At 41.3% G+C, this 14011-nt stretch overlaps 1 protein-coding gene across 1 annotated transcript in view; it reads right to left on the bottom strand.

The window, feature by feature from the left end:
• Positions 1-8456: 8456 nt before the first annotated feature.
• The window catches only part of STAT4 (signal transducer and activator of transcription 4), a 103729-nt gene continuing 98174 nt past the window's right edge, over positions 8457-14011 (bottom strand). Inside the window, exons 22-24 of the mRNA XM_040228908.1 lie at positions 13625-13691; positions 12588-12696; positions 8457-8747 (exon numbers count right to left, since the gene is read on the bottom strand). Coding sequence (XP_040084842.1) covers positions 8721-8747; positions 12588-12696; positions 13625-13691 — 203 coding nt within the window. The 3' untranslated portion in view covers positions 8457-8720. The remainder of the gene's footprint in view (positions 8748-12587; positions 12697-13624; positions 13692-14011) is intronic.

Raw genomic sequence — 14011 nt, 5'->3', positions numbered from 1 at the left:
ACGCAGGCGCGGCCCAGGGGCTTTCCAGGGGACCGCCCGCTGCGCCGCGGGTACCGCCCCCCTCGCCCTTCGCAGCCTCCGGGAGGGCGACATCTGTACGTTGCTTAAGGGGCTTGGAAACTTACCCCATCCTCTTCCATCTTTCCTTTCTTCCGGTGGTCTGGAGATGTCAGGTTTTTTAATCCCTCACTTCTCTATCTATACAGTCTGCACACATGCTAACTCAGACCTTACTAGTCTTTCAAGCTCTGACCGCCACCCACCTGGGCTAGTTCCCCTTTAACCAGAAATGGGATGGGGATGCGGGGAGGCTGGCTGTTTCTTCAACTGTACTTTTCTAGATCTGCAAAGAGGACTTGCCTTTTTCCTCTGGCGTCTTCTCACCGCCCCCACCTTCCCCATTCTGATGATGATATCAGCGGGAGTAGGGAAGAAGTGTAATGAAGGAGAACAATCTAGTCACTGGACCACGATTTCGAACGTTTGGCAGGCCCAGGAAAAATCGTTTTGGTCCAGCCTACTACCTGTGTGACTTATTGAATGGTCCTAGGAGGCATGAACTGGATTTTTTGCTCTGCTCAACCACTCTTAAAGGGCTGTATCTACTTAGGGAACCAATCTAGGACCTCCAGTGTGTGAAGGGACCCACCTGACTGAACCACTGTCTCCAGACCTCCTGAGAGTGAGCCCCAGTCCCCAGAGCTGCAAGAACACTTTACATAATTCCAAGAATACAAATGGACATCTGTTTCCCCCTCTTAGTAGAGGACAGGAGCCAGTATATAATTTGCAGGCTCAGCGCAAAATGCACACAAGAAGCCCCTTATTCAGACTTACGAAGAATTTCAAGAAGGCAGGCAGAACACCATACCAGGCGTGGAGCATCTTGAGTGTTCTGCCCTGTACAGATGCACACAGTTGCACACCCATGAGGTTCCTAATAGAGGAATTGCGTGGAGGGGAGATTTCTTCTGTAGAGACCTCCTTACATATTTGCTTAAATGAAAACTTAGATATAGTGAAGCATTATAACACCACTCCTTCCCAAAGCATTTGCAATAAAATCCAGTGCCTTCCTCCTTCCCTGTAGCGCCCTACACCCTCTGATCTTGCCTCTTTCTCCTACACATCTCATCCCTCTTTCTCCATGCTCCTCTGTGCTTCACACTCTGTAGCCTCTTTCTATTCCTCAGGTACCCCCAGCTTTTACCTGCTTGCATCCTAAGAATGTGTATGCTCTTCCTGTGTTCCCAGCTGTGGAATGAACTTGCCTCTTCTCATTCTTTAGGTCTCAGCTCAGATGTCATTGCCTCAGAGAGACCTTCTCTGACCATTTATTTCAGTTACTCTATATCACATTTACATTCTTCATAGCACTTGTTAAATCTGTCCTTCATTATTTACTTGACTTTTCATCTCTCCTCACAACCGGAGGGACTTTGCGCTGTCTCATCTCGGGTTCCATGAGAGAATTAAGCCTAATGCCTGAGGCATCTGTGTATGAATTACCTTCTCTCCTGTTTCTCTAGAATGGCACTATGTACTATCCTTGGGAGAATTGAAAAGATAGTCAAGCAAGTCACTTTGTGTCTGTGGGGCTCAGGTAGGAAACCCTGATTGCAAAAAGCAATGCCTTTTTGAATAAACAGCGCTGGGATAAGGACTCACAAGTTAAATCAACCATTCAGACCTCAGCACAGGCTCCAAACCTTTTGAGCCAGAATTGAGGGCAAGAAGGATTAAGAACAGCTGTATTCTGAAAAATGTGTGTGAGAGCACTACTTCTCCACCCCCCTCAAACTTTTCCATCTCCACCCTGTGTGGATGGCCTCTGGGGTTCTTTCCATCTGCAGCAGCCTGTGAGACATCTAAATGGATGATGGTCAAGCCTGAAGTTGGAGAGTGTTGTGTGAGATTTTTACTGGGGGTGGGAGTAGTAAAGGCAAAGAGTTTAATGAAGGGGAATTAAGAGTAAATTTCAGGAACATTTGATTCATCTGCGAGTAAGCAGATGCTTGGGATGTTAGGCACACATAAAACACCTAAATTAAAGGGAAGTTACAGTGAGCTAGGGGACAGCCTGATTCCAGAGCATTTCTATTGTGTTTGAAAATCATGAATGAGGTGAAGTAGAAAAAACATCCTATGTTTGAGCAGTGGCAAGTGTGTTTTGGTTAATCAATTTGAAGTATAATATTTGAGGCTGTTCCACAATTGTAGAGTTTGGAGGATTATAGAGGAAGTTCTAGCTTTCAGGCAGATCAAGGAGCAAAGGGAAAAAAAGAACAAAGTATTGCTCTATATTTCCTTTGGTTCAAACACTGAATCATTAACAAATATTTGTTAATATTAAGAGGCACACTGTGGTAGATGTTAGGGAAATAACTGTGAACCAGGGGTTCTTGGTCCTTGTACATACAGAGCTTGCTTAGAGTCTAATGAAAACAGATGTTTGACAAACATTTACAACCAAGGTGGTAAGAGTGGTGCTGGGTGAGGTGGAGGATATGGAGGAGGCATGCCGTGAACTGAGCCCTACATGTGCACCTGCATGTGTGTGTGTGTGTGTGTGTGTGTGTGTGTTGGGCAAGAAGGCTTTTCAAAGCCTGAAAGATGTGTGAATGTTATTGAGATGAGAGGGAAGGTGGGTTGGGGTTTGAGATCTGAGAGGATACAGCAGAGGGAGGCAATAGTAAGTATGAGCCATCAAAGAAACTAAAAGTAGTTCAGTCTTATGTATATTTTGAAGGATTAGAAGCTATTGTTGGGGAGAAATGTTGAGAAATGAGTTGAAAACTAAGAAGAGACTAAAGGATATATGATTTTGGAAAGATCTATTGAGAATTAGAGCCTTCATCCAGAGCTGGGATTCTTAACTAATTTTTTTGTGCCGTGGACCCCTTTTGGCAGTCTGATGAAACCTATGAACTCTTTCAAAGATTAATGTATTTTGTTGAATAAAATAAAACACATAAGATTAGACAGGAAAACAACTACAATGAAACAGATCAAAATATTAATACCAACTTTGTGATAAGTAATATAAATGCTTCTTTATTAATGGCATCGAGTAAGATCTAGCAGTAGGTCTGGATGAATGCAATTTCAAAATTATGTTTAACATAAGCAATATTTTGAGATAAGTGTAACAACTGTAATGTGACAAAAATGTGTGGTTTATGGTTTGTTATCTTTACTCTTAATTGAAGGAAACTCTAAGTTTCTGTTTGAAGTTTGGGAAAATAAAGCTCTCACTTTGCCATTCAAACTCCAGAATTCTATCTTTACACCCAAGTTACAAACTGTCAACACATGGTGCCATGAGCCCTTTGAAGATCTTAAGCAGGAAGGTAAGTGATCTGATTTAAGTAAAGCCCTCTGTCTACGTAGGAGACCACCCAGAATTCATTGTTGTATTTACTCTAAGGATATTTTCGTGAAATCTAGCAGTAGGTCTGGATGAATGCAATTTCATGATGTTTTTGTAGTGTCCTCTTTGTGAGGACTCTGGTGGAAAAATATTCTAGGTCTTACACATCCACACACATACAACTGTATGGGTTTATTGGAAAAGGGTGAATTTTATTATGTGTAAATTATGCTTCAATGAGCCAGACTTTTAGAACTGCAGTCCATCAAATCAATCAGTGTTTACAGTTCATTTGAAAAAAGTAAAAAGAGTCTGACACGAAATTGGAGTGCACATGGAGGGCAGTTTGCTCAGTCTGGACAATGACTGTCTGCTGCTGGAACTCCTAATTCCGTTCCTGCTACTGCAGGGAATGCATGGGCCTCCTGCACCATCTGAGGGACAGAAAACCCCCTCAGCTTTCCCAGATGTGGCTCCTTCTTGATGGTTCCTTGGGGAGCCTTCCTGACTACATTACAACTTGAGGAAATCCACTGGCAGCTGCCTTCTTTAACCATTTATTCCAGATAAAGACATTGCCATTGAGTACAGTTGGTCAAAGTGTGTGTTGACATTATAAGGAGTTTGCAATGGAATTAGGAAAATGGACACCTGTGATTGGTCTTGGATGGTTGAGGGGAGAAGTGAAAATGATTAATATATTGAAAATAAATTTACATTTTGCTTCTATACATGCCGCTTATTTGCTACTCAGTTCAGTTCAGTGCAGTCGCTCAGTCGTGTCTGACTCTTTGAGACTGATGAATCGTAGCATGCCAGGCCTCCCAGTCCATCACCAACTCCCAGTTTACTCAAACTCATGTCCATCAAGTCGGTGATGCCATCCAGCCATCTCATCCTCTGTCGTCCCCTTCTCCTTCTGCCCCCAATCCCTCCCAGCATCAGGGTCTTTTTCAAAGAGTCAACTCTTCGCACGAGGTGGCCAAAGTATCGGAGTTTCAGCTTTAGCATCAGTCCTTCCAATGAACACCCAGGACTGATCTCCTTTAGGATAGACTGGTTAGATCTCCTTGCAGTCCAAGGGACTCTCGAGAGTCTTCTCCAACACCACAGTTCAAAAGCATCAATTCTTCAGCACTCAGCTTTCTTCACAGTCCAACTCTCACATCCATACATGACCACAGGAAAAACCATAGCCTTGACTAGACAGACCTTTGTTGGCGAAGTAATCTCTCTTTGTTGGCTTTTGAATATGCTATCTAAGTTGGTCATAACTTTCCTTCCAAGGAGTAAGCGTCTTTTAATTTCATGGCTGCAATCATCATCTACAGTGATTTTGGAGCCCCCAAAAATAAAGTCTGACACTGTTTCCACTGTTTCCCCATCTATTTCCCATGAAGTGATGGGACCAGATGCCATGATCTTCGTTTTCTGAATGTTGAGCTTTAAGCCAACTTTTTCACTCTCCACTTTCACTTTCATCAAGAGGCTTTTTAGTTCCTCTTCACTTTCTGCCATAAGGGTGGTGTCATCTGCATATCTGAGGTTATTGATGTTTCTCTCAGCAATCTTGATTCCAGCTTGTGATTCTTCCAGCCCAGCATTTCTCATGATGTACTCTGCATAGAAGTTAAATAAGCAGGGTGACAATATACAGCCTTGATGTACTCCTTTTCCTATCTGGAACCAGTCTGTTGTTCCATGTCCATTTATAACTGTTGTTTCCTGACCTGCATATAGGTTTCTCAAGAGGCAGGTCAGGTGTCTGGTATTCCCATCTCTTTCAGAATTTTCCACAGTTTATTGTGATCCACACAGTCAGAGGCTTTGGCATAGTCAGTAAAGCAGAAATAGATGTTTTTCTGGAACTCTCTTGCTTTTTCCATGATCCAGCAGATGTTGGCAATTTGATCTCTGGTTCCTCTGCCTTTTCTAAAACCAGCTTGAACATGTGGAAGTTCACAGTTCACGTATTGCTAAAGCCTGGCTTGGAGAATTTTGAGCACTACTTTACTCATGTGTGAGATGAGTACAATTGTGCAGTAGTTTGAGCATTCTTTGGCATTGCCTTTCTTTGGGACTGGAATGAAAACTGACCTTTTCCAGTCTTGTGGCCACTGCTGAGTTTTCCAAATTTGCTGGCATATTGAGTGCAGTACTTTCATAGCATCATCTTTCAGGATTTGAAATAGCTCAACTGGAATTTCGTCACCTCCACTAGCTTTGTTCGTAGTGATGCTTTCTAAGGCCCACTTGACTTCACATATCACGATGTCTGGCTCTAGGTGAGTGATCACACCACGATTGTCTGGGTCATGAAAATCTTTTTTGTACACTTCTTCTGTGTATTCTTGCCACCTCTTGTTAATATCTTCTGCTTCTGTTAGGTCCATACCATTTCTGTCCTTTATCGAGCCCATCTTTGCATGAAATGTTCCCTTGGTATCTCTAATTTTCTTGAAGAGAACTCTAGTCTTTTCCATTCTGTTGTTTTCCTCTATTTCTTTGCATTGATTGCTGAGGAAGACTTCCTTATCTCTCCTTGCTATTCTTTGGAACTCTGAATTCAGATGCTTATATCTTTCCTTTTCTCCTTTGCTTTTCACTTTTCTTCTTTTCACAGCTATTTGTAAGGCCTCCCCAGCCATTTTGCTTTTTTGCATTTCTTTTCCATGGGGATGGTCTTGATCCCTGTCTCCTGTACAATGTCAGGAACCTCCGTCCATAGTTCATCAGGCACTCTGTCTATCAGATCTAGTCCCTTAAATCTATTTCTCACTTCCACTGTATAATCATAAGGGATTTGATTTAGGTCATACCTGAATGGTCTAGTGGTTTTCCCTACTTTCTTCAATTTAGTTGGCAGAAAAATAATATTGTGTAAATGTGGTCTAGATTCCCTTCACATTGCATTTCCATCTCATGCAGCATACCCTATCCTGATCTAAATAGGTATCCCAGGAATTCCCTAACAGAACCCTATTACTCCCACAAAGATGGTTTTTGGAATGTGTTTGGAATGTGAGACTCACACTCCTAAGGGTGTGAGTCTTTACCCTGGAGTCAAGAACTTGATTTTGATTTTCTGAATCTAAATTAAAAAGTCACTTATTGGACTCATTCTTACTATGACCTTTGCCTCTGTTATGGGGAGGAAACTACAAATGTTCTTGTACATCAACTAAGGTGGCTGTGACCACATATGAAACCTTGACATTCTTCTGCCAGGCTCTATATTTATAAGCTTTTCAAAATTTCTTCTGAAATGAGCTAAGAGTCATCATACTTTTAATATTTTCCACAGAATAAAAAGCTCCTGCAGCATTTTTTGATATCTAAATCCAACTGTTTATGAGTATTTCCTGGTAAGGAATTACCTCCTTAAAGATAAAACTATAATGTTCATTTTATAGTTCTAAGGGCTTCCCTGGTAGCTTAGACAATAAAGAATTGGCCTACAATGCAGGAGACCTGGGTATTCTTGCCTGGAAAATCCCACAGACAGGATCCTGGCGGGCTACAGTTCATGGGGTCACAAAAAGTCAGACATGACTGAATGACTAACACTTTTGGTTTCACTTATAGTTCTAAATATTTCCTCCACTTCTGCTGTCAATTAATATATTTGAATTTCAGAGAACTTGGCTTGTGGAGAGAAGTAGAGACTGGAAAATGCACCTTGAATTAGCTTGTGGTCCTACATCCAACTGACACCTTCACCCAAAGAATACTGTCAAGAGCTTGCAAAAGAGTAAGAGGAGTGGCCTTGGGACAGGTGCAAAGTTTCTCCCATAGAGTAATCTAAGATCATGTGGGTGGGTATAAAGGATCAGAGATAGGATGGAGCTCAGTTGTGTCCAACTGTTTGTGACTCTTTGGACTGTAGCCTGCCAGGTTCCTGTTCTGTGGATTTTTCAGGCGAGAATTCTGGAGTGGGTCATCGTTTTCATCTCCAGGGGATCTTCCTGACCCAGGGATCAAACCCACATCTCCTGCATTGCCAGTGGATTCTTCACCTACTGTGGCATTGGAGAAGTCCAAGGGAGAAGGCAGGTTATATTAAAAGCTTTTTTTTTCTTTGAAATCTTCTCCATCAAACATTAGCTTCTTCTTGTTTGACCACCTAGAAGATGGGAAATGGGTGAGGGAACTTAGAGAGGAATCCCCCACAAGGAACTGTCATCTCTGACTGCAGTCAGGGCTTACTTTGGACACCAGCCTCAGGACTTTAGGTAGCTGGCCATGGCTGATACCTCAGTATCATGACTTCCTCACCTGGCTCAACAGCTTCTCTGGAGCCTGGAGACATGGAGAGCTCCCCAGGGCTCAGGCACTGGGAGGGCCCACACTGTTACTAGGGTCAGCAACTGGGCAGTGGCACCACTAAGCATCCAGTCCCGGCAAAGGAAAGATCAAAGTAGATCTGTAGCCCATATACATATATTATCATTCAGTCAACCACTCCCTTCCTGCATCACCAAGGATGGAGCACCTCACCCTAAATTCCTTCCTGCAGGCTCAAGTTGGATTCATGAGACCAGAGACCATTCGAGCTAGAAAGGACCATAGCCTACCTAGTCCAACCTCTTCTAGAGGTGAAGAACATACAACTCAGTGATCAAATTACTAACCAAGGCCAGTGTTGTTATTTTCGTCTTGGTCTTCATTTCATGGGAGTTTTACCCATACATCTGCTTTCAGTGTAATTTGCCTGAGATTTGTTACCATGGATGACTCTGGATCCTTCCCCCTAACAGGAGAGGTGTCCCTGGCAGTGATGCCAGCAGCTGTGAATCCTGAAGTTGAAACAGTGCTGACATGGCAACCAAGAGGCTTCCTAATTCACCTGGGAATTGCTGCTGTTAATGCCCTGTCGTTGCTTCCATCTTGTATCCAGTGTGATGACTCTTGCTAGAACTCAGGACATTCGCTTATTCAGTTTCCATCAAGCCTTCCTGCTGGTTTGTGAGTAATGTGTATGTGACTTGTTATTTTTCACTTATTGTGCAATCTTTGCACTTAAACCTTCTAGAGTCAAAATCATAAGTAACACAACAGAAAAAAACCCAGAAATGAAACACATACAAATGAGTCTTTCATTAATATTATATTAACACTGGTTTCTTAAAGTGTTTTATCTCACAAGTTTATCAGAAGCTTGGGTCTCTAGCACTTCAATGACATTCCCATTTGGGTGTATCATAAGAATGAGAAGAAAGCTTCATATTTAATCATTTCCTGGAAACTGATATATACAAAGCTGAAGAAACCAGATATGATTGTTGGCAAAGATCAGTCTTTAAAACTTTTTCATTTGCTTCCTTCTTTTGAGTGTCAAGAGTTTATCTTGTCATTCAGCAGAATAGGGAGACTTCATCTAAAATTGAAAAATGAAAATAACCTTTGAGCAAACTATTGTTTTGCAAATATGTCACCATTTCTTAGGTAAACATTCTCTTGTCTACTAAATACATACTTTACTTCATAATCTTTCTACCAATTAACTATAGTACTTGCAAAAGTAACTGAGGTTGGTCAATCTAAAATAAAAAGTATTTTTTAAAGAAATAAAAGCTATTCTAAGAAGGCCTATTCATCCCACAAAAACATAATGAAGAAGTGAGTGTAAAATGTAACAAAAGTTCTCTTATAACTAAATGATTTAAGGACGACTAACATTGGAGGGTAAGTTTTTCATCCCTGGAAATCTTCAAGAGAAAAACTAAACACCACTTGATTTATAGCCAGATATAAATTTTTGGGGGCTCATGGTCTCTGCAAGATGCTATTATTCTGATGTACATGCATCCTCATGTAATTGGAGTTTTGAACTGCTTGACAATATTGGGGACAATAATAGACTGCATCCTAGAGCATATAGTTGCATTTAACACTATGATTTAGTTCTCAAAAAAGCATTTTTATGCTGCTATTGATTGTTGTTCATATACTACTTGAAGAAGCTCCCAGGACAGGACAAATGAGGCAAGTAATAATCAAGAAAAATTGGCATTTTTGGTTCTTGAACTGCTAACATAAATATTATACTAGACTTACATATTTAATGACTGATATGTGTTATCTCCTAAAGGGGGGACAGTGGTAGGGACTGGTGGGTCTGATGCTGGAAGTAGGGATGAAGTGTACTTAGGTGGGGAGGTATACAGGGATATTTTGCCTTTGGGCAGCTTTTGATGAGAGATCTTAATGCAGTTCAAGTCAGCATAGGTGTCTGCTTTCAATGCCCACCGTAAGAGCAACACATAGGACCGTATAGACATCCCTTGTATTAGGTCCATGAATCAAGGCAAATCGGAAGTGGTCAAACAGGAGATGGCAAGAGTGAACATTGACATTCTAGGAATCAGTGAACTAAAATGGACTGGCATGGGTGAATTTAACTCAAATGACCATTATATTTACTACTGTGGGCAGGAATCCCTTAGAAGAAATGGAGTAGCCATCATGGTCAACAAAAGAGTCCAAAATGCAGTACTTGGATGCAATCTCAAAAACAACAGAATGATCTCTGTTCGTTTCCAAGGCAAACCATTCAATATCACGGTAATCCAAGCCTATGCCCCAACCAGTAACACTGAAGAAGCTGAAGTTGAATGGTTCTATGAAGACCTACAAGACCTTTTAGAACTAACACTTTTAAAAGATGTCCTTTTCATTATAGGGGACTGGAATGCAAAAGTAGGAAGTCAAGAAACACCTGGGGTAAGAGGCAAATTTGGCCTTGGAATACAGAATGAAGCAGGGCAAAGGCTAATAGAGTTTTGCCAAGAGAATGCGCTGGTCATAGCAAACACCCTCTTCCAACAACACAAGAGAAGAGTCTACACATGGACATCACCAGATGGTCAACACCGAAATCAGATTGATTATATTCTTTGCAGCCAAAGATGGAGAAGCTCTATATAGTCAGCAAAAACAAGACCGGGAGCCAACTGTGGCTCAGATCATGAACTCCTTATTGCCAAATTCAGACTTAAATTGAAGAAAGTAGGGTAAACCACAAGACCATTCAGGTATGACCTAAATCAAATCCCTTATGACTATACAGTGGAAGTGAGAAATAGATTTAAGGGACTAGATATGATAGATAGCATGCCTGACGAACTATGGGCAGAGGTTCATGACATTGTACAGGGGACAGGGATCAAGACCATCCCCATGGAAAAGAAATGCAAAAAAGCAAAATGGCTGTCTGGGGAGGCCTTACAAATAGCTGTGAAAAGAAGAGAAGTGAAAAGCAAAGGAGAAAAGAAAGATACAAGCATCTGAATTCAGAGTTCCAAAGAATAGAAAGGAGAGATAAGGAAGTCTTCCTCAGCAATCAATGCAAAGAAATAGAGGAAAACAACAGAATGGAAAAGACTAGAGTTCTCTTCAAGAAAATTAGAGATACCAAGGGAACATTTCATGTAAAGATGGGCTCGATAAAAGACAGAAATGGTATGGACCTAACAGAAAGAGAAAATATTAGGAAGAGGTGGCAAGAATGCTTGGAGAATTCTTGGTGGCAATAAGAACTGTACAAAAATGATCTTCATGACCCAGATAATCACAATGGTGTGATCACTCACCTAGAGCCAGACATCCTGGAATGTGAAGTCAAGTGGGCCTTAGAAAGCATCACTACGAACAAAGCTAGTGGAGGTGACGAAATTCCAGTTGAGATATTTCAAACCCTAAAAGATGATGCTATGAAAGTGCTGCACTCAATATGCCAGCAAATTTGGAAAACTCAGCAGTGGCCACAAGACTGGAAAAGGTCAGTTTTCATTCCAGTCCCAAAGAAAGGCAATGCCAAAGAATGCTCAAACTACTGCACAATTGTACTCCTCTCACACGCTAGTGAAGTAATGCTCAAAATTCTCCAAGCCAGGCTTCAACAGTATGTGAACTGTGAACTTTCAGATGTTCAAGCTGGTTTTAGAAAAGGCAGAGGAACCAGAGATCAAATTGCCAACATCTGCTGGATCATCAGAAATGCAAGAGAGTTCCAGAAAAACATCTATTTCTGCTTTACTGACTATGCCAAAGCTTTTGACTATGTGGATCACAATAAACTGTGGAAAATTCTGAAAGAGATGGGAATACCAGACCACCTGACCTGCCTCTTGAGAAACCTATATGCAGGTCAGGAAGCAACAGTTAGAAATGGACATGGAACAAGAGGCTGGTTCCAAATAGGAAAAGGAGTACATCAAGGCTGTATATTGTCACCCTGCTTATTTAACTTCTATGCAGAGTACATCATGAGAAATGCTGGGCTGGAAGAATCACAAGCTGGAATCAAGGTTGCCGAGAGAAACATCAATAACCTCAGATATGCAGATGCCACCACCCTTATGGCAGAAAGTGAAGAGGAACTAAAAAGCCTCTTAAAGCTCAACATTCAGAAAACGAAGATCATGGCATCTGGTCCCATCACTTCATGGGAAATAGATGGGGAAACAGTGGAAACAGTGTCAGACTTTATTTTGGGGGGCTCCAAAATCACTGTAGATGATGATTGCAGCCATGAAATTAAAAGACACTTACTCCTTGGAAGGAAAGTTATGACCAACTTAGATAGCATATTCAAAAGCAGAGACATTACTTTGCCAACAAATGTTCATCTAGTCAAGGCTATGGTTTTTCCAGTGGTCATGTATGGATGTGAGAGTTGGACTATGAAAAAAGCTGAGTGCTGAAGAATTGATGCTTTTGAACTGTGGTGTTGGAGAAGACTCTTGAGAGTTCATTGGACTGCAAGGAGATCCAATCAGTCCATCCTAAAGGAGATCAGTCCTGGGTGTTCACTGGAAGGACTGATGCTAAAGCTGAAACTCCAATACTTTGGCCACCTCATGCGAAGAGTTGACTCATTGGAAAAGACTCTGATGCTGGGAGGGATTGGGGGCAGGAGGAGAAGGGGACGACAGAGGATGAGATGGCTGGATGGCATCACAAACTCGATGGACATGAGTTTGAGTAAACTCTGGGAGTTGGTGATGGACTGGGAGGTCTGGCGTGCTGTGATTCACGGGGTCACAAAGAGTCGGACAGGACTGAGCAACTGAACTGAACTGTATTATGCTCATGGATTTGTTCTAACAAATGTGTTTTCTCACTGCCCCGGCATATCTTCACCCCCCTTTAATTCACACGCCACCTTCACTCCTGAGAAATGCCCTTGACAGCAGTGGAAAGAAAGGGAACATACTGCAGTTTCGATTGTTGTGGGACTCAGGTTTTCTCTCAGCACTGCATATACACTTGGCGACATGGGAAGAAGGTCTGATGGAGAATGTGGCTCTGTAGAATCACTTCGGCTTGAAGAGGTAACGGAGTAAATATTGAAGAGGATTAAACATAATAGCTTGTGGTGACTTACTGTGTTAGCAACTGTTAGGGCCCAGGGGAAGCCACCCAAAATGTGCCTCAGTGGCATATTGGTTATTTTGAATTAAATGATTTAAGTTATTTTAAAAAGATCCAAAGCAGGAGGGACACTCAGACCCTTGTCTCTGCCTCCCGGAAACCAGGAAGTAAGTCTCTTCTGTGAGAGGTGCCCTCCCAGTTCTGGAGGTAGAAGAACATCCTTTTTGCTAGAGATAGGGGATTCATTTGGGCCTGAGAGGCCTGTACAAGCCTGGACCTTGTTACTTCTTTAATTTAATACCCCAGACCCAAACTCTGTTTAGATTCTTTACTACTTGAGCACCCAAAGCGTAAGTATCTTTTTCCTGTCAATTCCTCCCAAAGTTATTGATATTTTGGTGTGCAATAAGTATAAAAGCTGCCTGCTTTGGCCACTTCTTAAGTCCCATTTCTATGAGAATTCTATGAACATCAATTAAAATGTTTTCCTTTTTCCTGTGAATCTGCCTTGTATCAATTTTATTATTAGTCCAGTCACAAGAACTTGAGGGGTAATTTCTACCTCCGCAAAAGAACCTTTTTAGGGTTTCTTTTATTGTGACACTGAGATTATTGAATTTCAAATAATTCATCATTTGAAAACAGAGCACTCAGCCCACTATGGAATAAATGGCACATGAACTGAACTGAAAGGGCAACATTAGAATTCCTTCATGATGTACTGTGGTATATCCTAAAGACTTATGGGTTAAAGAAAATGGGACATTGAGCATTAAAATGCTTTATTCTCAGTTAGATGTATGCTGTTTTATCCTTAAGTTTCCAGCTTTTTTGATAAGTTCAATAATAATTATCTTATATGTGGCTAAGATTACTTACATTGTTGAGATGGGGATAAAAACAGAAGGGACATAACCTTTGTCTCCCTTTTCTGTTGGTCTTGAAACTGGAAAAGAAAGGCATGTTGGGGGAAAATATTATTATTGATAAACTTATAAATCTACAAAAGGTTCAGTAATGCTAAAAGGAAGAGAGATAATATAATTGTTTAGTGATTCACATTTTTCAGTTGAATAGATGAAACGACATTTCAGATGAGCATAAAATGTGCAAGAAGAGAAAAACAAATCTCTCGGCAGGCCTGATCTAACTTTACATATTAATGGTCTGAAATGAGTGAGCAAAATTGGGAATCAACTATATTACCTGTTCTCCATGTAGTATTTAAGTTTAATTATAAGGACAGATATATTCATGGTTTAGGGA

Source organism: Oryx dammah, unplaced genomic scaffold (genome assembly GCF_014754425.2).
Source record: "Oryx dammah isolate SB20612 unplaced genomic scaffold, SCBI_Odam_1.1 HiC_scaffold_27, whole genome shotgun sequence".
In the NCBI taxonomy this organism is placed as follows: Eukaryota; Metazoa; Chordata; class Mammalia; order Artiodactyla; family Bovidae; genus Oryx; species Oryx dammah.
The sequence above is the reverse complement of the archived record's forward strand: the minus strand, read 5'-3'. Positions and strand labels throughout refer to the sequence as shown.